Genomic DNA, 26,723 nt, shown 5'->3' with positions numbered 1-26,723 from the left:
CCTTTCCCCCTTGGTTCTGTATTAAATCCGCTCTGTTCTCGCGCTGCTTTCTGGCTCGCACGCGCGTCCACGCTACTGCTCCTCAGTAGCTACACACCGCCTCTCCCACCGAGAATCTCTCTCTCTCTCTCTCTCTCTCTCTCTCTCTCTCTCTCTCACACACACACACACACACACCCTAGTAGCGTGTATATATCTGTGATCCTCTCTCCCTCGCTCTTGTTCAGTGCGAGTTTCTCTCTGTCTCTCTCTCTCTAACATGTTTTTGCTCTTTCTCATTCATGCACATGGTTGCTAGTGTTTATAGTTTTACCAAAAGAGCAGCCACAATTAATCTTTAAAAATGACAACATAGCTCCACGCTGTAAGAGTATAATATGCTGAATAATAACAATTCCAGTAAACAATTAGCCGTTGATTCAACGTTGAGATAACGTAATGACAGCCGTCTAATCAACGTTCTCTTAAGGTGGAAAATGAAAGTGGAAAAGACGTCCAAACACAGACATTGAAAAGACGACTATTAGACGTATTTTGGACGTCCATTGACGTTATTAATTGGTCCCGAAATAAATTACTTGTATAAAACGCGTTTTTGACGTCCACTGACGTTTAAAATATGTAATTGACGGACAGACTACTTTTAGACTTATTTTGAACGTCCAGGGACGTTCTTTGTTTACTGGGATAATAATGTTCATCATCGTCGTAATAGAACGAACAAGGATCAGTTCAGCAATTAATTTGTGTTTATTGCTCTCGGACCTCTCACAAATCTTAACATAGGTTCAAATGCATTAGTGTCTCACTGGTGAAGAACTGACCATTAAACAATTTATTTATGCATTCAGGTGGTCACTGTTAATGCTGACTTTACAGAAGAATTCTTAAAGATGTACATTTTGGGTGATCATTACACTACAATAAGACGAACTGAACAAAACTAGATGCATTTAGCGACTGCATTTCTTTCTCTATGGCCTAGGCTACATTGGTATTTCCAGAATATGTTCCAAGGGTGAATTTAAAAAGCTATTAATTAAACCGGTGGTACATGCCCAACTGCAAAAATTACCACAAGCTGTTTTTATCCTAGTCTCTTCAGACTTGTTACGAAGTGATATAAATGTAATCACACACACAACGTCACCCTTCGAGAAAATAAACACAAGTATTAAACTGATGCTCAGCGGCAAAAACGTTTCCATCGCTGGAGAAACACCGCCATCTTGTGACGTACGAAATACTAGTGCGATTTTTTTTCTAAAAACACTGTTAAGACAGTGTCGTTCATTGAGAAAGGAATATAAACTGAGCCTCAATTTTGTGGAGACAGTGCTTCACCGGATCAGCTGACCACACACACATCTCCGAGTTTTCAGAAGACACGTTTATTTACGTTATGAGGACATGATTTTTGTGCCCATAGAAAAATGTCCCCTCAAAATATGTAGGCGACACCAAGCATCAGCATTTCTCCTCTGAGCAGTGTTCCAATAAAATATCAAATGTGCAAATCCAAACAGTCAAGTTTATGTCACAAACCCAAGAAACCAATCCTGTCAGCATGCGGGAGACTTTCAAGCTATCAACAGATAATATGATAAATAACATGAATATAATCAATAAAAATATAGAACAATAATAATAAAGGGTGGCACGGTGGCACAGCAGGTAGTGTCGCAGTCACACAGCTCCAGGGGCCTGGAGGTTGTGGGTTTGATTCCCGCTCCAGGTGACTGTCTGTGAGGAGTTTATGTGTTCTCCCTGTGTCCGCATGGGTTTCTTCCAGGTGCTCCGGTTTCCTCCCACAGTCCAAAAACATACGTTGGTAGGTGGATTGGTGACTCAAAAGTGTCCATAGGCGTGAGTGAAAGTGTGTGTGTGTGTTGCCCTGTGAAGCACTGGTGCCCCCTCCAGGGTGTATTCCTGCCTTGCGCCCAATGATTCCAGGTAGGCTCTGGACCCACCGTGACCCTGAACTGGATAAGCGGTTACAGATAATGAATGGATAAATATACATGAATAAGCAGAGATAAATGAAAGATTAATTGCAATATTCAAAGATACTGGATGAAGGCATAGGTTTCTGATGGACATGTTTTTAGGGGCTTAATCATGGTTCAAGGTTCATTATTAGTTTACTGTATTGTTGGCCCTTGTAACTTTTAGGCCCTTGTAAAAAATGTTATTTTAAGATTTTTATTTCTTTTGACTAGTCATTATGTTGTAATGAGTAACAAAAAACAGGTTGAGATAGCCATTCCTCTCAAAAAGACTATTTATTTATTTAACAGGGCATAGGGTATGAGGGCAAAGAGCACGCATTAACATCGGTCTGCATCAAGAGCGACGTGAGACTTATTCAGAGCCTCACATCCATCAAAGTGGGTGAAGACATGAATATCTCTCACTACACATTAGCACAACCCCCCCCCCCCACACACACACACACACACATAGAAATTTATCCAGCAAACACTTTTAAACACAAACTGGAATAAGGCATAAAATACTAATGAAATTAATTATGTTTTGTTTCCCTGTGAAGAATAATTGCTTTTTTAAATTAATTTAGTTAAACGAAGATGGAATGGACAAGGCCATGGCAGGGTGGACAATAAGGTATGAGATAAGATTAGAAGTTAGATTTTACTTTATATATTCAAAAGTACACATTTGCAACAGTGCAGATTTCACAGGAACATTTAATTGAATTAGTAATACAAACCTGTCTGCAGCACAACATTTTGAACAGTGAGTGAGAGTACCAAAATCCATGACAAATATATGAGGTCATGTTATTCTACAATGAAATTACTGACACAATACTATGGAGAGAGATTAGTCTCAGAAAACTTTACAAATGTGTAAATGTTAATCCACAAATTAAATACAAGTCACAAATATGTGTCACTGTTCACAAATGAATACATCACAATCTGTTTCTCACAGACTGCAATTTGTACAAATACAGTTACATTCATAAATACACGTGTTTGGTTTTCTTAGACATAGCACACTTTTATAAGAAAATAAATAGATTTGTTTAAATGTACAGTGCATTTATTTGTAAAGTCGAAGTCTCGAATTTATAATGCATTTGTAAATTGTTCAATCTGCGTTTGTGGATCAAGTCACTCATTTTTCAGTGATGTGTATTAGTTTGTTTCCTCTCATGGGTTTTTGGGTTTTGAGACTATACTTTCACATTTCACCCGATCCAAATAAAAATGCAGCCTGATCCACAAATGTGGCCAGCAGGCAAACAAGCCACCACTATGATACATATATATATAAACTAGCAAATATTTGTATATGTTCGGATATTCCACATTATGTTCCACAACTGCTAGTAAAATTACTTCTGGCATAATAACAATAATTACTCTAAAGTCTCCATAGACAATATATATATGTATACATGCTGTGTTCTAGTTGCTCTACCCTGTATTTTATAAGAGTTTTTTTTCTTTTGTGGTGATTGCTTAAAAGCTAGATAAATGTGGAATATTCAAAATAATAAGCTATAAATAAATAAATAAAGCTGCATTATTAAAAAAATCTCATTTGCACAAGTAGCTCGACCCAGCAGTTCTAAAGAGTCAAACAGCAAATGAAGGTTATTGTTGAAAGCACAGTTTGAATGACCTATGCCTGTATAAAATGGACAGGTACATTGTGCTGCTAAGACGTGATCTCAGTCTGTGTGGTTCTAATTTGAATTTGATTAAGGTGCCATTTTCTCTGTGGTGTAATGGCAGTAGCGCACTTAATGGCACTCTGCATTCATTGCAGAGCAAGAGTACAACTCTTATAAATGCAGATGAAATGAATAATCAGACAAGTCTTGTGCTCTTTGAAAAAACATAATGCTGTCCATTGTAAGCATCTACCACATCAATTTTACATTGCAGGTACGTCGCTGTTAATCAGTGGCATGGCTTTTAAGAACACTGAAAATGATTTAAGAGCACAACTCTTTCTAAAGTTGTTATTTGCTATAGAGATTCAAAACCCAGAAACTAGAAAAGTGTGTGGAACACAAGCAAAACCAAATATAGTGATTAATAAATGCTGGCCAATTACCCAAACACAGCATTTGATGTTTACATTGTGTATTTTCTTATGTTGTAAATATATATTTTATCTAAATTGGATCCCTGTAAAATACTCCAAAAGGTTTAATTAAACAGCAATTAATCAACACTTAATACTGGTTTGGAGGCCAAATAGGATTTTTTGCCATTGCTTCGTACAAGTCTTAAGCTACACATATGCACTGGGCCTTTACTGATATTTCCTCCTTGACTTTTAAAAGAGTAAAGGCAAGAAAAGGAAATATCAACATTTATTTATTAATTCATGGGCGGCACGGTGGCGCAGCAGGTAGTGTCTCAGTCACACAGCTCCAGGGACCTGGAGGTTGTGGGTTCAAGTCCTGCTCCGGGTCACTGTCTGTGAGGAGTGTGGTGTGTTCTCCCTGTGTCCGCGTGAGTTTCCTCCGGGTGCTCTGGTTTCCTCCCACAGTCCAAAAACATACGTTGGTAGGTGGATTGGCGACTCCAAAATGTCCGTAGGTGCGAGTGTGTGAGTGAATGTGTGAGTGTGTGTCGCCCTGTGAAGGACTGGCTCCCCCTCCAGGGTGTGTTCTCGCCTTGCGCCCAGTGATTCCGGGTAGTCTCCAGACCCACCATGACCCTGAATTGGATAAGCGGTTTCAGATAATGAATGAATGTCTGTAATCGCTTATCGGGTTCAGGGCCGCGGTCAGTAAAAAAAACGATATTAATTAAACCTATCCGCAGCATATCTGGATGTCTGTCTCTACAAAGTGTTTTGACTACTGTACTGTTCAGGATTGTTTGGGTGTTATTTGGAGCGGGACACTGAATGCATCATTGTGCCTATTGTTGTTGTTGTAATAATCTGTCTGTGTGTGTGGGTGGCTGGTTTAGTGAGAGGTATTTGTGAGCCTGTCTACCAGCTTGGAGAGGTGTGAGGCACTGAATAAGACTCACCTCGCTCTTGCTGCAAACCAATGCCATTCCCTGCTTTGTGCCTTTGTTTCCTATGTCATTTTTAAGGCATAATTAAGAGCTCGGTTTAGCAGAATGGCTGTTTCCTGACTCAGTTGACACTCGCTACAATAAGAAACCTATCTTTCAAAGCATGCCTTGAACAAACCTTCTGGATTATGTCCCAGGATTACAAGGACTCCTCTTAAGGCTGGGGTATGTAGGACAGTCAGCAAAGTATACCTGAAAGAGCAGGCCATCCTTCCACTAGTTGCTATATTGCAGGGTTTGTGTGCACCTTCTCATTTTATCAAAAGACACTGGAGAGATCCAAGTTTTGCTTTATAATCATCACACTTGCAGTTCATTTCTATATTTCATCAGACAGAACAATCCAGGTAGCCTCAAGGCTAGTTTGATTTTGATAAGTGTTTCTTTAAAGGCACAACAGCAACCTCGTCCTAATGTGCAGCATCTGGTTCCGCTTTGTATGTCTACACTCTTTCAAACCAGATACCTTAGTATTTCAAGTTTCAGTTATTACTTTCAGAAGAGTTCCCCATTTGGGATGAGTGAAGTTTCTTTCATTGATGGACATTCACTGCATCTAGCAAGATGGCTAACCATCACTTTATTCACTAGATTATTACCCATAACCAAAAAAATAAAGTGGAACAAAAGCTAAGAGAATGAAGAAGAAATCTGATTTATGAAATCATTACTTAATCAAACATTATCTAGTGGGTTAATATATATTTTCCAGTTTCAACTCAACCTCCATCAGAAGTTTGCTGCCACATGCTTTCATTAAGACAACAGAATTTCCAAAGAACTCTAAAAATCATGGTCCATGAGGCTTGCCAGTCGATCTCATGCGCGTTCAAGTTTAGAACAGTTAACAATGAAGCAACTTGCTTACGTGAATTGATGAGATGACACATGGGTTCTTGACTCCACTAGAACTGGCATGTTTTCGAAATGCAGTAAACCCTCCAATAACCTGTCAGTGAAATTAGCCATGCCAAAGGAAAGCATTCTCTGCAGGTAGTCTCATGGTAATCAGAAAGTCCCTGGAGCTAGCAGGGTCAGTAAGACTGGCACTTGACTTGACAAAATGACGCTGCATGGTTGCATAGTTGTTGGCGGCACGGTGGCACAGCAGGTAGTGTCTCAGTCACACAGCTCCAGGGGCCTGGAGGTTGTGGGTTTGATTCCCACTCCGGGTGACTGCTGTGAGGAGTAGGTCTGCGTGGGTTTCCTCCAGGTGCTGCGGTTTCCTCCCACAGTCCAAAAACACACGTTGGTAGGTGGATTGGTGACTCAAAAGTGTGTGTGTGTGTGTGTTGCCCTGTGAAGGACTGGCGCCCCCTCCAGGTTGTATTCCCGCCTTGCGCCCAATGATTTCAGGTAGACTCTGGACCCACCCCGAAGGTGAACTGGATAAGCAGTTACAGATAATGAATGAATGCCTAGTTGTTGTTTTTTTAGACTTACCTCTCAAGCAGACTTTGTTTTTAGCCTTTGCAAGCAGGGTACCCAGGTAGAAATAGCAGTTAGAATTCTGTCTTCAGTAAAGGACAAATATTGTGGTTTGTTTCATCTGGCTGCTGTTCAGGACTGAACCTAAAGTCTCTCTGCTGCTTCCTTCCTCTTGGAAATAAGTGTTGTATAAAGGCAGACGGGGCAATCAAGCTTTAGTGCCAAAGAGGGTATTCTGTATGTGTTCCTAAGCAATATCTCACTTAATCATTCACAAATGATAGGAGTAATAAACCTATTATATTTTATGTTTAAAAGTTTATAAGCATTTTGACTTAAATTTTCATACATTTTTATATCATATTTTTTATCATTATTTTATCATTTCAAAAAATAGAATCATTCATTCATTGTCTGCAGCCTCTTGTCCAGTTAATTACAAATAAAAACAATTAAAACCATTAATGAAACAAACACGAGAGGGAGCGGTGAGTTATTAGCACCGGTGTGTTTCGGGTCAAAATCAACTAAGTGTAGGGGGACCAGATCCCAGATGGTAAAAAAGAGGACACGTCTCGGGGGTGGACGACTACTGACGTGCAGACTGACCAATTAAAGGTTTACAGAGAAGGTTATCGACCAATAACGGTAGCTCTACAGTCTGACCGTCCAATCCGAAGATTTTAGGCTACTTCACCACGCCCCCTTCTCACTCAAGCGAACCAATCGGAGTAGGGGAGGGCGGGACTAGTTTGTGAACGAAACGCTTCTCGAAGTTCTATGTAAGCTCTAGAAAAATAGAATCCCGGACGTTTGTGAAATTCCGCCCGGACATATTTTAAAGTCTAAAAAAGAGGACATGTACGGATTAAAGAGGAGGTCTGGTCACCCTACTCAAGTGTCAATATCTCACCACCTATCTACCACCACCGTTATACTACAGTTCACTAATGAGCATTTATATTTAGTTTGTAAGATACAGATGACAGACAAAATAATGTGTATCAACCCTCCGCGAGTTTAAATATTTCAATTCCTTCGCACATTCCATTTCGCCATTTTCGACCAAACACTGTTTACATTAATATTATTTGACCCTATTGGTGTTTTCCAGGGAGGCAGCTCGTGTTTGTACAAATTTAACGGAACCAATGTCGCGTCATTGCCGTCTGTTTTAACCACAAACCATTTAACCACGTGTGTAAATGATGCCGAGTTCGTCTAAGTTCAAAGCCTTCCTGCTGAGCTTGTGAACAAGAGCAGCGGAGAAAAATAAACCCAACCGCGCCTCGCACTGACCACAGCTCCTGAAAACACACGGGCAGATCATTTTCTTGCGTTTACAAATCAAAGAGCGGAGAACGGGCCAACTGAGCCGTGGATAAGTATTTAATCTCCGTGCTCTTTTCTAGAATTGATTCGACTCGCCATTTCACGCCAGTACCTACTATTTTTGGTTCCATCTGGGAACAAACCTTTCCAGTTCCTGAACGTCTTTATCGTGGAAGTGCACAGACTTATTTAAAATTAGGCCTGTGAACTGGATCAGAACAAGTTACACGTTGGTGGAAGAGCGGTATCAGACATCCACTGCCTCCATGTCTTGTTAAGGGCAGGGACTCGTTGCTAGGTTACGTGTTTTTTGCAGCGTGATACCAGAAGAGCTTCGGTCAGGGTGCTATAATCGTGCATTAAAGCCACTCCAGGAACGTCTCTCAGCCAATTGGCCTTGTGCCTATGACCGCAGCACACCATCTCTTGTGTGTATTACTGTTTAATTAACTCATGTCTCGTGTTAAAATTGCAGCATATCTACGTCAGTCTAATCAGATCATTAATAAGACATTCCTGAGTAAAAGTGTGTGTATCAGAGCAGGGAACTCTAGATTTGCAGGACAGGGGATGCTTCAGGATCAGAGCTGGAAATAATACATTAACTGACCACTCACCTTCCACCAACACATCTCCAACTTCCATGTTAAGACTTCTTAAGGAAGGATGAGTTATGTGGTCAGGCTCCATGACCTTCCTGTAGATGCTTGCTTTAGGTTTTTACATACAGGGACAGGACCAAAAGACAGTGAGGTTTTAGCCAGTATTAACCATATTAACAATAGCAGCAGATATTGTTAAGAGATAATGCACAATAATACGGTCACTGTGTGAAGTAGTAGTTGCATGTGTTGATTTGAAATGACAAAATCCAATGAGCAAGGTTGTGTCATTTGAATGTGTGGGTATGTGTGTAATGCAGAAGACATGATGTTTTAAAATGTAACTCTGTATAGAGGGCCCAGGGGGTTGTTTTACTTAATAGAGATTGTACTTTTGGTGGGCTCACCCTAAAGGGCTGTTGAGGTCACAACAGAGAAATGGTAACATGGAGTGGGAAATAAACAAACAAAAATAATGTGTTCAGTCACAACATAATTCTCCCAATAATTCTAAGGTGTAACACCAATCTCCTTTTGAGTGGGTGGCAACAATTTGGCAAAGTCAAACTTGATTGTGCTGCAGAATTAGGACCAGGACACCATTCCCTCAAGAAAAGACGACACCGGATATACATAACTGTCTTTCACCGTCTCCATTTACTCAGAACATGACAACCCACTTTGCAAGTTACAGACTAACAAGTGCTAGAATCACATTGTATTGACTGTAAATGTAAATTATAGAAATCCCTTTTGCAACTGGCATTAACATGTCAAATCTTGGGTGATGTGACCACAGGCAAACAGCTCTATGTATACATTTAATGTACAAATGTTTTTGGACAAATGTTCATTACAACTTCATGTGAAATCAAAGGTATTATGAAAAAATTGCATACACTTTGTTGTAGTAACAACCTCTGCTCTCCTGGGAAGGCTTTATATCATCATGAGGATTTGATGGCGCTCAGCTACAAGAGCATTCATAACAGTCAGTTAATGTTGTTGCACGATTAGTTCTGGATCACAAGCGTCACTCCAAGTCATCCCAAGGGTATTATGTGGTACTCTGTTACTGCACTGAATGTAGGTCTACGGTTTCAGAGCTGGGGGCTTTATTACCCAACAAGCTGACGCTTAGTATTGGGCATGGTGACTCTAGATTCATGTGCAGCTGCTCAAGGGTGTCTTATTTCATTTCATAATTTCCTTCAGAGGTTTCACAAGCTGTGAGCCACACAAAGGTTAGATTTAGAAGTTAAACGTGAGGTCTACAACTTTGGCGTTACTGCTGTGTGACCAGACAGGGTGCACAGAAATCTATCTACAAAAATTCCATTCAGTGTAATAAACCTAAGCTGAATCTAACAGTTAATACATGTGTGTGACAGAATGGCACCCATCCTCAAGTCATAATTAGCCACTGAAAACTCAAGAGACACTTGGAAATTCCAGGGGAGTATTCCACAATAAAGTTATCCTCAGTTAGCCAGAAAATTCCACCTAGATTTGGAGCTTATCCAAAAGAAGCGTCCGTCAATTCACGTCCTACTGCACAGGCTTAATTTTGCTCAAATTATCTGGCCATAATGAGTAATCCCGCTTTGTCGAATATCCACCAGGTCTAAAAAGCTTTACATCTCACTGACCACTAGTAATCAGATCACTCAGATAATACCAACTGCAAACAGGGTCTACAGTAGTGTGCCTTAAACACACCAGAGCACCAGTTTTTCAGATTTTGGACACATTGAAGCAGAACAGAACAGAGGTGGGTTCAGTTAAAAACTGTTCATACAAAAATGGGAAACAAAAACTCTAAAGCACAAGTTGTGATGGCACCAGGCATTGGCAGTAGATCACAAAGCACCAGGGACACAGCAGATTAGAATCACTGTTATTTTTTCCCCAAGAACAATAGAAAAAATCAAACCCAACAGCTGAGTCTGTGCATCTTTTTTTTTTCTTTTGTCTTCGGTGAGGTTTTTGTATTATTAAAGCAAACATTACATTTGCACAGAAACAATCCTCTAGTTTCTACACAAAGGCTAGACACCTGAGGAACAGACACATACTGAAGAGACTAATCTTTTCCTCTGAAAGCACAGCATTAACAGGGATTTTTTTCTGCTTTGTTTTAATCCTCTAGAAAGGCTTAAGACTAGATTTAGGAAGATTTTTATGAGGATGCGATGACATTCTGGATCAGACCTTAAAGTAGTAACATTCACTGATTTCAATTTTAAGGGTTGTCTACAAACATTTGGACATAGTGTGCTTCCCTAATGAAGCTTTATTAGGAGCATTTTTCTAGGTTATGTACTCCTAGTGTTTCTTATTTCTAGTGTATCTATTTGTGAAAGCCAAAACCTCTTCCACTGCTACTATTGCAGGTCCAAATACAGAAACGTGTACCTAGATTTAGTACCTGTATGCATGTCATTGCACAATGGCACCCATTAACGTAGGCCAATCAGAGGTCTGATTTCTATCTACACTAATACGGTCTGATTCAGTTCGTTTGGTTCCCTGGCAAGAAGGGTAACCAAACTGCAGTTACTCGGATACAAAGAGGACATGTGGAAACATCTTTTTTAGACAGTTCATGGAAACAGCATTAAAGGTACAATAAGTAAAAACATTTAAATGTCATGTTTATTTTATGAAGTTTGCTGCTGTAGTTTGGAACGTAGCTAACAAGTAATGGAAGCTTGGCACTCTTAGCACTGGTTACATCACACGCCTCAAATTTCTTAAAGATGGTACAAATTCTCAAATAGACTTGGACATAGCATACACATAACATACTGTACATATCTATAAAAAAGTACTAACAAAATTCAGGCTTCAAGACGGCAGGTAATACAGGGATATTGTTTGTTTGTTTTAGATTTTTGTCTATGGTGCAATTGTGCAAAGGGAATTTTTGCCAAACTGGACCCCGTTATGTTCCACTATGTAGTCACTTGTGACCAAAGCCTTTTATCAGTTCTATTTGTCTTTCTTTATTACCATGGTGAGATGGACAATTCTACCTAACGTACTTTAAAAATAAGTTTCCAAGATCTGTATCTACAAGCGTGGATCCCAGTGTAAGATGCTAATAAGATGAACCTTATAAGATGCTAAATCTGTACTAATCCTTCACAACTGTCACATATATGAGCAGAGTTGAGTATGGTAACATTGAATTAACAAGTAACAAATGAGGTATTCTACTAATAAACTTGTATATAAAAAGAGAAGATGCCATTATTGGAAAATTTGTGCATATCCAAGAATGAAAGGCAAGATCAACACTTTGAAAATAGATGCCAGTTTAAGCAAAACAAATTCAAATAATGTTTGCTTTTCCAAACAAAATTTAAAAAAGGTCAAAAATGCACTTCACACAGAAGTTAAACAGTATGATCTGCTGCAACAGACTTAAGAGAAAGAGCTCATGAGGTCAATAATACAACAGGGTTGTTTCTCAGATGTATTTTAAGCCCAGTTTTGAGAACTAAGGGTTCAGAATGTTGTCACAGCTGAACTGGTGGCAGTTATTTGACCTATTCCTGCTCTGCCCACAGATTTTCCTTGGCAGGATTTTACAGGCTTTATTTATTGACTATATTTCATTTTATCAGTTTATAAGGGGAAAAAATGTCATGGAAGGCAATGGGTTCATGGTGGGATGCAAAGATCCATCCAGGAAACTAAAGGGAGAGAGGAGGAATTTCAAGTGTGGTCCTTCTTCTAAACGTAAACTCCGTTTATATAACAGAGTAGTAAATGACTAAAACAGGTAAAGGTTGGAAACAACTAAATGCTAAGTTTGACTACACTGCATGACAGAAAAGTCCTGGCGTTCTAATACACACAAAATAAGTACATATTTAAAATTTCCAGACTTTGTTTTCTGTAAACTTTATCTAAGCTCACAAAAGGTGCTATGAAAAAGATACATTTGTAGGCGGAGTAAGGATCTGTGAATTGAATTCAAATCTTGGCTTCGTGGATATAAATATTAAACCTTAGCTGTCCAGGACTGGGCTTAATTGGTGTCTGGAAGGTCAGCCCTTATCTGTACAAGTATACTGTAGGTATCAGAATACATTCAAACATCAGTCAGTTTAGGTGAAAATAAAACATTTTGTGGTCACTGCGGTTCTGAATATTTCAGCGAGCAGAAACAAGTTTGTTTTTCACAGCTGAGTTTCATGAGTAGGCTTTTAAGACACATATGAGGCCGGGTCTAAAACTGGACTAATTAAACAGTCAGGGGAGATTGTTAGTCCAAAACTAGGCCTAATATGTGCAACACAATTAATGTTTCTGTTATGAGTATTTATATATATATATATATAGCTCTACATATAGTGTTATGTACTGTCCAAAACGAAAATTCACTCTCATGGAAATACATCATTCACATAACAAGGGCATGTTTTTGACTGTCCACTTCTGAAAACAAAACTACTAAGATATTGTGGCAGTGTGTGGTTCTAAGATGCCGTAAGAGTCGTAATGTTTTGACTAGACGTAAAGACAGCATGACATCAGTGATGCAGACATTCAGTTTGTTTTACTTTGTTTATGATGAACCTGAGAGGTCCCTGATGAAACTAGAAAAAACTGGAATGCTTTAGAGACCATCCTGAAAAGCACAGAGCCTAGCTGTAGCACCGAGCTAACCCTTCTGAGATGGTGTGTTATTACAGACCAGGAGCAAATGTGAAAGACAACCGGTTGAGTAGAATTAGAACCTGACCCTACCTGAGACCATGACTGGACAGGACTGTCCGGCTCTAGCCAATAAGAGAAGTGGGCTCTGGGCTGAATTCTTAGCCATTTATATCTGATATGTATTAGGACCAGTAAATCCACCTGAATACCAATTTCAGTTATTTAATAACAAGCATACTTTAAAATCCCCACCAATACTGGTCTAATATCAGAATAAAGGGCAACTGTCTCTGAGTCAGAAATATGGCAAGAGGTTCAGCATTTCTTTAAAAATCAGTCCTAATAAAACACAATTAATGTGTAAGAAATAAGTACTCTCTTTATCAAAAGAAAATAAAGATGCTTAAATAATTGTATAAAATGCATATAAAGAAACAGAAAGCCTGCTCTTCGCAGCAGCACAAAGGGGACATTGTGTTTGTGGTCTGAGATGGGAAAAAAAACACACACACACAATGTGCTAAAGAAATTACACAGCGACAGATGAGTCAGCAATAGGGAAGAAACAGTGAGATATGGCTGTAGAAACAAAAGGCCATTTCAAAGTTTGACAGACTTATTTGCTATCTTCTCAGATTCGCTGCACAGCTTCCCTGCTCAGAGCTCCCTGAGAAAAGACGAGTGACAGAAAGATCTAGAAAACTGGAGCGAGTTTGAGGGAAGTTGTCTAGAAAATGTGTGAGGGGAGAAAAAGACGTATCTCCAATCATTAAAAGGAACATTTACAGACACTCACGGAAAGGCCTGAGTTAAGACTGTGATTTTTCCCCCGATCTCTTCTCTAAACAAGATTATTGCAAAACCATTCTATCCGAAGACATTCTTTGTTTAACAGTGCTTAAAGAGGCGCTTTTATGTACCAGGTCTTTTCCTGGTGCCCATTAACCTTCACAACAAGCACAGATTACTGAAGGGAGCAGGGCTTCAACTAGACATCTGACTGCTTTAGAAACTCAGATTCAAAATGCTGCTTTCTGAATGGGAAGTGATTCATGGAAATTAAATTGCGCAAGAAAAAGAGTATTCATTAAACAAATGAGGTAGTGGCTAGGAGATAAATATACTCCAAACAGATCGAATCACACTTAAAAAAAAGCTAAAACAACATGTACAGTATGCCTTTCCTTCATTGTGTTTCAGCAGTCCTTCCATTTCTTCATTTTTTATTGGTATTTTATATAATATTGTCTATAAATACATAGAGGTTAGAAATGCGCCTGCAACTTAACTCCTGAGAGCTCCTGTCAGGGAATGTGTGTTTTATTTGTATTGATGTGTATATGTATGTGTTCATATCTGAGTGTGTGAGAGTGTAGATGTCAGACAGGAACTAAAGAAATAAGTGTGTAAGAAGTAATCAAGATACAAACCAAGCCTGTGACAGTATATGAACAAATCTAAATGTTGTCTATCTGTCCAGGACATAGTCTCACGGGAGCAGATGTGATCTCATAACGAAAACATTCAAGGATTAAAACTGTCTGGGGCCCCAGATCTATTCATGTAGGAACTAACTGTCAACTTATTAAACCAATCTAATGTCTTGTGAAGGAAATCCTCAAATGTCCACAACGTCTCACTTGGACATTTGGGCTTAATTTAAACTTTACCCATTAAATCCACAGGACCATAGGGATTTTTAATTCTAATTGTCATCCAGGTAGTAAGAGTGATTATGAGGACTTTCTGTACACTTCCAGAAAGGCCACTTCCACAGGGTTTAGCAGTATTTTTCTGTTTCAGACTTTCAGTGTTGCCTCAGCCAATGTTTTACTTGTTTTTAGACAAACAAGTAAAAATAGCTTCCAATGTAAAGTAAAGTAATTTACAATGCATTAATTCATCTAATCAGAGCAATTCAGTCTAAAAGGTGGTCACTGGGTCAGAATTCAAACATTTAAATTGAGCATAAGCCTGAAATTATCCCATAAATGGCAGAATAGATCTCTTTAAAACTACAAGTATGTACGCAGATATATTTCACGTGCAAAAATCACTCATTCATTGTCTGTAACGGCTTATCCAGTTCAGGGTTGTGGTGGGTTTGGAGCCAACCCAGAAGCAAGACGGGAACACACCCTGGAGGGAGCACCAGTCCTTCACAGGGCAACACACACTCATACATTCACTCACACCTATGGACACTTTAGTGTAACCAATCCACCTTCCAACATTTGTTTTCGAACCATGGGGGGAAATGGAACACCCGGAGGAAACCTGCACGGACACAAGGAGAACACACCAAACTCTTCATATACAGCCACCCGGAGCAGGGCTCGGGCCCACGACCCCAGGACTGTGCAAAGATTACATAGGGGGAAGAATTATAGGGAAGAACAAATGACAGCATTATTCTTGCTATATTCTTGGTTTTTGCTAATAATTTTCCTCAGTATTCATAACTGCATGTTTAAAACATGCCAACTACAGGAATTTAGGGTGGCATTTAGAGGGGTGTACACTTGTAAGTGGGCAAAGTTTAAGAACATTTATGACATTTGGCAGATGCCCTTACCCAGAGCAAGATTGAATTATGAAACATGAGGTAGGCTAATGCAGTGTTAAGAGTCTTGCCCAAGTGTTGCATCCTGCATCCTGCTACAGAGTCTTCTGTAACCCACTACAGATTTGTATTTTAGATATGAGATCACATCAGTCCTTACAACACTATCCAAGACTTTGTGTGTGTGTGTGTGTGTGTTGACCCTGAGAGAGCTAGAGGCTGTAGAGAGTGGCAGGGTTGTGGGCTCTCTCAGTGAAGGTCTACAGCTGCTTTTCAGGCACTGATCTCTGATCAGTTTGTTAGATTAAAGGAATAATCTGATATTTTGTTTTTACCTAATTTCTATCTGCTGCAGCTAGTCTTAACTTGATCTTAGCTTTTTTAATATTTCAAATGCCACAACAGTGGAATTTAGGATGATAAATTGGAACACATTATCAATGTGTTCCAAAATGTTTATGACTTAAACCATGGTTAGTAAAAATCCAAATATCCTACATATTCAGAATATCTGCGACAGTTTCAGATTTTGCCAAAGAGAGTGAAAATGAGTCCACAGTTGGACACAGACAAAGGAATTTATGAATTTCTGAACACTTAGCAGCTCCAGTTTTTCATTCTATCTATGGAAAAAAGAAAAAAAACACCCTCATCCAAATTCCACATCCTACAGTGTGTCTATTTTTTTCAGTGTTTTAAATATTACACTAAATTAACAGACACTGCACAGCTCACAGGCAGCTCACTCTTTCATGTACTGAAAATAGTTATGGTTCAGAGCATAAGGCGTAAACATATAGGAACAATCAAATTCTTACCAATACAGATTCTCTCTAATAATGAACTATAAACAAATAAGTAATCCCAGCCACACCACTGATTCTATAAAGGCATCAAAATTGTGCAGCAAATAGAGATTAGTTTGTAAAATGCCAGAATATTCTTTTAAGTCAACTAGGTATTCTTCTTTTGCTCTTTCCACGCTGACTGATCATAGATCTCAGGATCCTCTACCTTCACTTCAGAGTAAGAAAACTCAATCTTTACAATATTTATATATACTGTGTGTGTGTGTATGTAAAAATGTGTGCATGTAACTATGCATATCAAAATCAGTACATATAATACATGCACACTTACCCCTCCCCCCAAAAAAGTGCCATGGATATGCAAGAAAATGCATACCCATGGTTTCTAGAGCTAAAAAAATATTTTGTATGTACATACTTATAAAACAATGGAACAATGTTGCAATAGACAAGAGATGGCTACTTGGCCCCCCAGAGAAGCATGAAGCCTACTCCATTAGGGGGCAGTGTTGAGGCACCTGCCTTTATAGCCTAGTGTTCCGTCTCCTTTTGTGGAATTCTACAAACATGTGTTCCTTCGTTTGAGCTTAGGGGCACAGGTAACCTTGTGCACCTGAGGTAGACTGGACAAGGCCAGACGTGATGAAGGCTGCTGGGGATGGGGGCAGTCCACTCTGGGACAGAGCCTTCCTCTTGGGGCAGAGTCTGTGGTCTCCGTTGTCTAGGCTTTCCCATGCAGGCCGCACACTCTCGTGGGAATGGAAACCATTGGTTAGCCCAACCCCCTCGAGTCTGGTCCCTCCCAAGGTTCGCTGGATCAGCCCACCACTCTCCAAAGGCCCATTGTGAATGGACAGTACATCCTGGGCATGGTTGGACACAGGAGGAGACTGAGGCTGAGTCTCTAAGGTAAAGGAAGAGGGGGCAGGGTGTGCTGTGGGGGACTGGGTTGGAGCCTCCTTTCCATTAGAGGAGTTTTCAGAGACAGGACATCCCAAAGAGAGATCAGTGTTGCTCTGAACTCCGTCCACTGCTTCGGACAGCTCAGAATGTACTATCACTTCTGCTTTCACCTGATTGGAGCCCAGTGAATGCAAACACTCCTCATGGCCAGTCTGAAACACACAAGAGCATTTCATTCTTCCCTCTGCTATTTCATGCAATTCATGCAAAAGGAGCCCCAACCAAGTATTGAGTGCATATACTATACATTTTTCAGGAGGCCAACATTTCTGTATTAAAAATTATTTTAAATTGGTCTTATAGAATATTCAAATTTTCTGAGATATTGGCTTTTCATTGGCTGTAAGCCATAATCATCAACTTTAAAATAAATAAACACTTGAAATAGATCACTCTGTTTGTAATGAATCTATGTAATATATGAGTTTTTTTTATTACAGAAGTATATTTTTATTACAGAAGTATATATTTGCAGTCTAGTGATGGGACCCTTTATATCTTTCTAGCTGGCATTGAGCATGTTAACCTTAGGTACAGTTACATGTTTTTTTTTATAATGATTGTGTGTAATTGATTGAATGTAATATCTATGTCTATTTTGGGTGCGCTTCCCTGTACCTAAACACCCTAATTATTAAGGGTGTCTACTAACATTTTGTGACATAATACATGCATACATGTTGACTATGACAAATGATGATATTTTTCCTGCCCACAACGATATTTTGTATTACATGAAAGCATGCGCAGCTCTCAAAATTACAAGGCTTAACAGATTTGAAGTGAAAATTCAGTGCTATAGACATGTTTTTCAAACATCTGTAAAGGTGATAGCTAAGCAGGAACATGGGCCAAAATAAAGCATTACCAATATTGTGCTTTAAAGTATTTACAGAATGTAAAATAAGTCAGCATTATTTATATATGCATAATAACCAAAACACAGCTGTCTGTCAAGGGAATGTAGCAAGCGCAAGATGGACGTCTGGTGTTCATCATGCTAATGGACATGCTTTCAGACTTTACTGCATTCGCCTGGAGCCCCATTTTGAGAAAACATTGGCTCATCACACCGTCATCCTCTATTCTCTTGTGCTGTGTTTACAAGTGTAATGACTGGAAACGAAAAAGCAGGAGGATGACGAATATGTCAATGGGGAATAAATCAGGGCCAATATAAGGTGTGATGAAAAGGTAAATCAGGAATTAATTTGATTTCTCTATTTCCTTATCACCCCCTTGTGTGTGTGTGTGGGTAGGGTAATTGGCGAGTCGGAAAGGAGCTTCAGTGCTTTATTCAAACCACATCACCTGTCACGTACTAATTATCTATGTCATTTTCACTGGCTGTTAAATGTTAATTACTTTCTCTACACGTTTCCTGCCTACAAGCAGCATGGTCCATCAACTCCGCTGAATAATGCTCACACTCACAGATATGTGCACAGCTTCATCTCATCATATGATTGAAATTACATGTCTATAGAAAATATATTTTCACACTCCTGCTGTCAGAATGTGGAAGTTCACTCACTCATGTATTCTCACCATTCCCTCTCACCTTGCTGTTCTCCAGGGCTGTGATGTCATGAGGTCCGTTAATGAGAGAAGGACAGTCCTCTGTGATGGTGTCTCTGTATCTGGTGATCCTGTTGGTCCAGTCGCGGCTGACTGAACCATTCCAGCTTGGCTGGATAAAGAAAAAGACAGCAGTTTAGTAAAATGCAGTGTATTTTTTATAAGTAAATACAAACGTTTCTAATAGACATGCTTTAAGACACAGACACACCTCATGCACACGTTTAACAAATGTTCTACAAGGAGTACTATTTCAGTGCTTCAAATGAATGACACTGTGTCCTTGTTAAATATGATGCATTATTGTGATATGTGTGTACAAGCTATGGTGTATTAGTCTTCATCTATTTGTAGATTTAGGAGAAACTGTACGTATATTTTATCATTTTACCCTGTGCAAATTAACTAAATGTTCTCCTTTTATTATATGAGTTTTTTTTTTTATTTTAAAGAATCTCATATGTACATACATGGCCGTCATCGCTTTGTGATGGTTGGCTGCACAAAAGAGTCATACTCATGGTGCACTATGAGAGTAGAGAAGCTAACTGAGCATCCCTATCTCTTGTCAGCAGACACACACCTATGGGTAATTTAGAGTGACTGATCAACTTCACGTGCATGTCTTTGGACTGTGGGAGGAAACCGGAGTACCCGGAGGAATCCCACACAAGCACAGGGAGAACATGCAAACTCCACACAGAACGGCCAGGGCTGGGAATCGAACCTGGATCGTCTTGCTGTGAGGTGACAGTGCTAACCACTACAGCCAGAGTATCTCAGAGACATTTAAAGAATTAATACTAATAACTACACAATCTACAACTTCAGTTATTAGAGGCTCATTGTTAATTTGAGACTTGTACAGTACAGTCTAGTACAGTATACTAAACAGGTACATTGAAATTAGTGAACTAATTCAATACTTTTACCTTGGGCTCTGCTGGATCATCAGCAGTGAAAACCCCACCCATGAGGCTCTGTTGCTCATTAGGTTCAGTGAGGGGCACAGCAGGGTTGTGGGCTGAGGGAGGCATCAGGGTCTCCAGCTCGTGGCAGTCAGTGCAGTCAGACACACCAGTTGACATAGCATGTCCACCCCTGCGGTACTGGGAGCTCAATGCACTGGCCTCTAAACCCCCAGACACATCCCTAACAGATCAGAGAGAGAGAAAGAAAAACAAAGACATAGACAGAGAGTCAAATTGAAAGACCTGAGCCAGTACCAAATGGACTAAACTATGCACTGGCCTTAAGGGCGTATAATTAGCATAGACGGAAGTGACGTGTCCCCACCAATATCCAGCGATTATTGAATTGTCCCCATCAATAATTTGATCCCCTCAAAAAAAAAAAACAAAAAAAAAAAAAAAACATGTCAACGTCTACAGGCACAGAAAGGGTTAAAGGGGGGTGGGTGCGTGGTGGTTTTGATACACTATTTCTCGTTTGTAACCAGTTGGTGGTGGACAACAGGGCAACAACCCAGTTACAAACAATGTGTTTGTAACTGAAAACTGACGAATAACGCCTTAAACCAGTCAGAGAAAGTACTTTGGAACTTTGAAGGATCTCTTATTTTTGAGTGTTTTCTACAAAGGATTGATTAGTCACGGATCACTGGACATAGCAAAAACCACATGCAAACACATCGGAAGCCTTAATATGAAACTGAATGAATTGCACAACAAATTGTGGGGGTGGGGGTTTGTTACTTAACAACGTCATGTGTTTTAGAGCATTAGTGCAAGTGTATAATGATTTAAATATTCATCTTGCATGAAGCCATTTAGGCTTATATAAGCATCTATTAGCATCTTATTTGTAAGCTACATTAGACTTTCAATATATTTCAGCTATATTTACAGCAACAGGAAAAATATGTACATTTAATTTTTTCCCTAAATATTAATTTACATTTCCATCATTGCACCTTGTGTGCCTGCCATCATATTCTTAACTGGCCACTGAACTGTTCCATTACTACATAACTGGAAACCATCAAACTTAACGACGATCTTATCCACAGCTCAATAGGCGGATATCATCCACCAAACATGAGGCTAGTAACTGTGCTCACATTAAAGAGGCAACATTAGATGTGTTCAAACAACAAGCCTAGAAGTCAAAGCCATTCTCACTGGTATCTATGCAAAGCTATGCAAAATTATTGTAATGTAAAAGTTCAGATTTATGTACATGTAAATGCAGCATTCCTTTCATATTGAAATGAAAATATAATCCCATGCTTTTGCACAATAACGGAGAAATTCCCATAAGACAGTGATTTGCGTTTGCTGTTTTCTGTGCCAAAGCTAAGCATAGTGTATCTGTCTTTTGTTTGGCCTTCATTTCTGTTCTGTAGGCATACAGGAGTTCTAATAGAAGCAAAAGCACCCAGCCATGACAGAAAGCACACCCCAACATCTGCCTGTCTCCCTGCTGCTCCGCACTGATAGACACACACACACACACACACTCTTATGATATACACACTGACTGATGGTGATTACCAGGCTGGGATATCTGCCATTGGAAGCAGCTTCGTAATACTGCCATTGCAGATTAGGGATAATATCTGCAAACAAAACAGGCCTGCCAAAATCCTTCTCATTTAATTCATATAAAGTCTGTTATCATTAAAACCGCCACCATTGGTGTTTAAATTAGTTTCTCAGATTCTCGTGATCCAGTGATTGTCAACTCGACATGAACATTGCAGTGCTGCTGTCTGAGATGGAAGATATGGATTATTCTGTCATACTGTTGGGCATGATCATGTATAAAACATATTAAAACATGGTAGTGGTTTGTCAAATTCACAGCAAAATTACTGAACCACAGAGTTCTCAAGAGCCGAGTGGTTCTGAGGCATTTATATCAGCAACAATGTAATAAAGACTTCATTCATAGCACACACTTACAACTTTAAGAACCCTTTCAGTTGGGCAAACGGCTTGAGAATACAAATGAAGACAGTTACACTTACAAAGAAAATTTGTCAAAGGGACTTGGTGTGTACCTGCTTTTTCCGTTGTGGAAACTAACACACATGCAGAGCAGGATGCAGAGAAGCCCGAGACACACACCAACAATGATCCCAGTGACAGCATGTATGTCGAGTTCTGGAGAGAGAGAGAGAGCATGAGAGGGAGAGAATGCAGAATATTATTAGAATTAACATAGTTAAAAATATTTAATATTGTAATACACAAGCTGGATTGATGTATAGACATCAAAATGCTATTTAAATAGCATAGAATTTTTGTTCCTGACCGAGAGTTTAAAGCCCTTGAGTACTTTTTTATTATTTAATTCTATGTTTGAATTTTCTCAAAATGTTCTCCCCTCAATATTTTTACACTGTCAGTCACCGTATTTTGCTTGATCAAATGCAGCTATGTGCTTCTTTTCTAAACGTTAACATATAATTAGATCATTATTTATCACATTTGAAAATAATTACTCAAATATCTTTTATATATCAATGGTTGTGTTTTCGAGTAACTATTTTTTCATGGTTGAATAATCCAAGGAATTTTGGACCCCTGATGTTCCATGTTTCATTAACGTTGTGTACATTTAACTAAATGATGTCTTTATATCTTACCCTGATGTTGTCACAGTACATTCACCTCCTTTAATGTAATACATGTATGTCAACATAAAAAAGGGTCATTATAATGCAATAAAAATCATCAATATATATCTGAATTTGTTTTTTGAGGGACATTTTCAGTTTTATATTTGTTGGACATGTGTTCTTTTATTTATTTATAGGCTTTTTATTGTAACACATACAGTTTCAATCTGTTCATTATATTCTGTGTAAACGTTTAAACCTATCTCACCACTGCAAGTCTTTTGATGTTCTTTCTTCAAGCTTGTTCCTTTTTGACAAATAAACTAATAATTTATGATCTGGATATAAAAAATGCTAATATAACATTCCCAAGTCCATTTCAGTGAAGGAAAGAGCTGAGTATAATAACCGGCCCACTCAGTACTTACAGCCTGAATTAAACTGCCTCTGATATCAAAGTAAACGTCAGAATGATTACAGGATGTGATGTGAGATGAGTGTGGGTTGGTGTGTGTGTGTATATGTGTCTCACTATACCACTTCTAACAGCCCAAGTGGATCATAGATGTTGAGCACTAGTAATGGCTGTCTCTATGGCAGTGGAGAATACAGCCACATGGCTTCAATAACATACTACCTAGTCTCACAGATACACTCAGAAGCACAGTTCTTTTTCCTTTTTCCTCACTCTCCACCTGCAACTTAATCAGCACATAAGATGTGCCTTGCTGCTCTAAAGCTAGGGCCCTGGCTGTCACTGTACTGCAGCAGCAGCAGCAAGCAGTATAGAGAGGGCTGCAATTTACCAAGCTGTTGGAGCTGAACAGAGTTTGCTGCTTTGCTTATTAGCCCCGCAGGAAAAGTGCCAGCAGCCCCAACAAACCAGCCTAACGACCACTCAAACAACAGAGTGGGAGCCAGAGTGAAGGGAATGAAGTGGGTGTATGTGTGTGCTTGTATGTGTTGAAGAAAAGGAGCACTTAAAGTAACCTAAATAGCCAAATTGTATTAAATTCCTTGATGAAGTCTTACTCTCTTCTGACAAACACCCAGCACTGAAACATTCTATGTACTTACCGTAATTTTTTGGGGGTGTGTGCACGTCCTTTACGGGAGAGAAAGGTCCCACACCCACCTCAGTACAAGCCCCCATCTTAAAATAGTACCGGGTTCCGCTCATCAAACCCAGAACCTCAGTGCTGGTCACAGATCCTGAGGAAGGGGAAAGAGAGGGAGAGAAGAAAAAGGAATATGAATGAATGAACTAATACATTTTCACTATATTTCTATATATTTGCTAGAAGAAAATAATGTCATTATAACTGTTTATTTTGACCTATTCACACATTATTTTATTGTAATTATAACATATTTTTCAGTATTTTTGATTATTTTTGAACATGATTTGTCACTCATAACTATGAAAAACCTGCAGAAAATTACATTTAAATCAGTGAACAACTGAATGGCACAATTTTGTGAGAGGACCACCACAGAGCAGGTATAATTTGGTAATGGATCATTCTCAGCACTGCATTGACACTGCGTTAAGATGCTTTCCTACTGCACGGAACCTACTCGACTCCACTCGACTCAGCTCTTTTGCTTTTCCCCTGGCCAAATCTGGTACCTGGTCCCTGAAACCAGGTACTTTTTAAGCAATGAAATATGACACGTAAACACTACAGAGCCCTGACTGGCCAGAGAGTCCTCTCAATGCTCCAGTGCAAATTAACCAGTGGTAAAATATCTGAAGTTACAGCAGCTTTCGCATTTGATTTTTTCAGACTCACAATCACAGCTCGTAACGTTACCCCAAGGGGTTTTGAAGAGATTCAAATGCTCCTTGGATGGGTGGCGGACAAAAATCTCCAGTGAAAACCGATCGAGTAAAAAGGAAAACTGATCTGTAAGAGCTGTGGCATAATGAGTAAACAGTGGAGGTCTAAATCCCCTAAATGTCACTACTAGACTGAGAATAGTCCACCAAGCAAAAAATATCCAGTCAGCAGCGTCCTGTGAGTGGCGTCCTGTGTCCACTGATGAAGGACAAGAGGATGACCAACACAAACTGTGCAGCAGCATAAGAGCAACTGTCATCTACAATGTCTCTGCGTGTCTACTGCATCACAAATCCATCTGAATAATGTGTTTAGATATGCAGCAGTACTTTTTGCACATTTTTTGGGAAAACAGCCTGAGGCATCACCAGGAATAGAACTGAAGATCTCCTGGTGAACCAATATGGAGCCCCCATACTGTGAATTTCTATGAATTAGTTTCCGCAAGCACTGTTATTAAAACAGCTTTATAAAATTTTACACAAAAGTGTTTCAATAATTGACACTTGTTTTGACACTTTATAATGCAACTTTATAATACTTGTCATGAAAGGCTTTTGTATGGGTTTTTTTTGTAGGCTTATGAATGCTATCAAATGTTTATAACCACATTTACAGATTTACAGACAGTGCTCACCATCATGGCTGAGGTTGGTCCACAGGTGTTCAGGCTGACTGAGGTTTCCGCTGTAGAGCATTCTGTAACTCACAATGATACCATTGGGCTCCAAGGGGGGACGCCAGCTCACCATCACAGAGAATGAGTTAATAGCACTCAGCTGCAGGTCAGTGGGGGGAGATGAGGGTCCTACAACGCAGCCCCCCCCCACACACACACATAATATTAAGCAACAAAAATAACAGGAGATATTTTCACCAACATCCACCCCCACTTTGGTCAGCTTCTCCGTCGCCTTGACAACAAATGGTAGTGGTGACAGCTCCCCACCACTTGGCTGCTGAGATGGACAGACTGAGAGTCTCTTGGCCAATGAAAGGGCCAGATCAATGTGGACATTTAATTAAAGCTAATTATCTCCACACGACCCTCTGAGCTATTCCCCTCACTGTTATCCTGACACATTCACTCTCAGATCTGAATAGAAACACACACACACACGCACACACACACACACTACCCTCTATACACCCACATATACATGCAAAACAATGTTCTAGAATGTTCTTACGTTTAAATGCAGTGTAAGCCGCCATTTTTCAGGCTTCACTGATTCACTGCCTTATAATTAGGTATAGACTGTGCCACAGATGTTAAAAAGGGTTTGTATGAATACTAACGGTCTGCCAGTGTGGACTCCTCTACTGTGCTGCTGAAGGGGCCCCCAAAATTAATGCCATTAGACTGGACAGCCAGCTCGTAACGAGTGAAGGGCTTTAGTGCCCCCAAGAGGATCTCCTGAGAAGTGCTGCAAAAGCAAAATGTGTAAGCACAACTGTCCACACACTAGACAATACATTTTAATACGTGTGTCATCCCCTAGGGCTTTCACCAAGAGTTCAAAATTATATTTGAAGCTTTTCATGTTTGTCAAATTTTGCAATTTATTTATTTTTCTACATGCAAAGATAATGTATAGGAAACAAATCTGCACTAACAGTACTATCAATCATACTCAGAAGTTCATATTAGTAAAACTCATTCTCCAGCTGGGAGTAGCGTGGTGGTTTTTAGGCCTATTCTAATATATGTTTGACAATGGCAATTTTATAAGCCTGTGATATTCCCTCATTCCCTCAAACTTCATAAGATGGTAATAAAGACATTGTATATGTGTGTTGTCCCTCACCTGGTGTAGTAAGACACGAGAGATGCATTGCGGGTGCCTGCTGGGCTGCAGCGGATGGTGTATGTGATGATGCGGACATTATTGAATGGTGGCTTCTCCCATTGCAACCAGATGGAAGTGGAGCTGTTAGCCTGAGCTTTAACACTACTGGGGGGCAGTGGGGGGAGGTAGTCCGGTGGTCTCACTGCAACACACAAAACACATACACATATGTATAACTAGGAGTTACTGGAGGAAATATTTGGAACCGTGACATAGCATGCCATTTTATTTAATGTTTTTCTATGGAGATTATACACGTTTTGTGTGTGCAACAGTATGTCTCCATTTGAATTCACTATTTATAAAAGGATATGTACAATATAAATTAAAAGGAAATACATTGGCAGTAAAAATGTTTGTCAGAGTGATACCTGCTACACCCTAAAATTTAAGAGAAACATCCAGTGCTGTATATCAGTGTTTAAAATACCAACCTT

The 26,723-nt window shown here is 39.5% G+C and overlaps 1 protein-coding gene across 1 annotated transcript in view; it reads right to left on the bottom strand.

Annotated features, from left to right (window-relative positions):
• Positions 1-16,313: 16,313 nt before the first annotated feature.
• Positions 16,314-26,723, bottom strand: part of LOC136679131 (immunoglobulin superfamily DCC subclass member 4-like) — an 80,035-nt gene continuing 69,625 nt past the window's right edge. Inside the window, exons 13-20 of the mRNA XM_066657437.1 lie at positions 26,245-26,428; positions 25,736-25,863; positions 25,074-25,244; positions 23,673-23,807; positions 22,035-22,137; positions 19,945-20,164; positions 18,996-19,124; positions 16,314-17,586 (exon numbers count right to left, since the gene is read on the bottom strand). Of these exons, the coding sequence (XP_066513534.1) occupies positions 17,059-17,586; positions 18,996-19,124; positions 19,945-20,164; positions 22,035-22,137; positions 23,673-23,807; positions 25,074-25,244; positions 25,736-25,863; positions 26,245-26,428 (1,598 nt within the window). The 3' untranslated portion in view covers positions 16,314-17,058. The remainder of the gene's footprint in view (positions 17,587-18,995; positions 19,125-19,944; positions 20,165-22,034; positions 22,138-23,672; positions 23,808-25,073; positions 25,245-25,735; positions 25,864-26,244; positions 26,429-26,723) is intronic.

Source organism: Hoplias malabaricus, chromosome Y (assembly GCF_029633855.1).
Source record: "Hoplias malabaricus isolate fHopMal1 chromosome Y, fHopMal1.hap1, whole genome shotgun sequence".
NCBI lineage: Eukaryota > Metazoa > Chordata > Actinopteri > Characiformes > Erythrinidae > Hoplias > Hoplias malabaricus.
The sequence above is the reverse complement of the archived record's forward strand: the minus strand, read 5'-3'. Positions and strand labels throughout refer to the sequence as shown.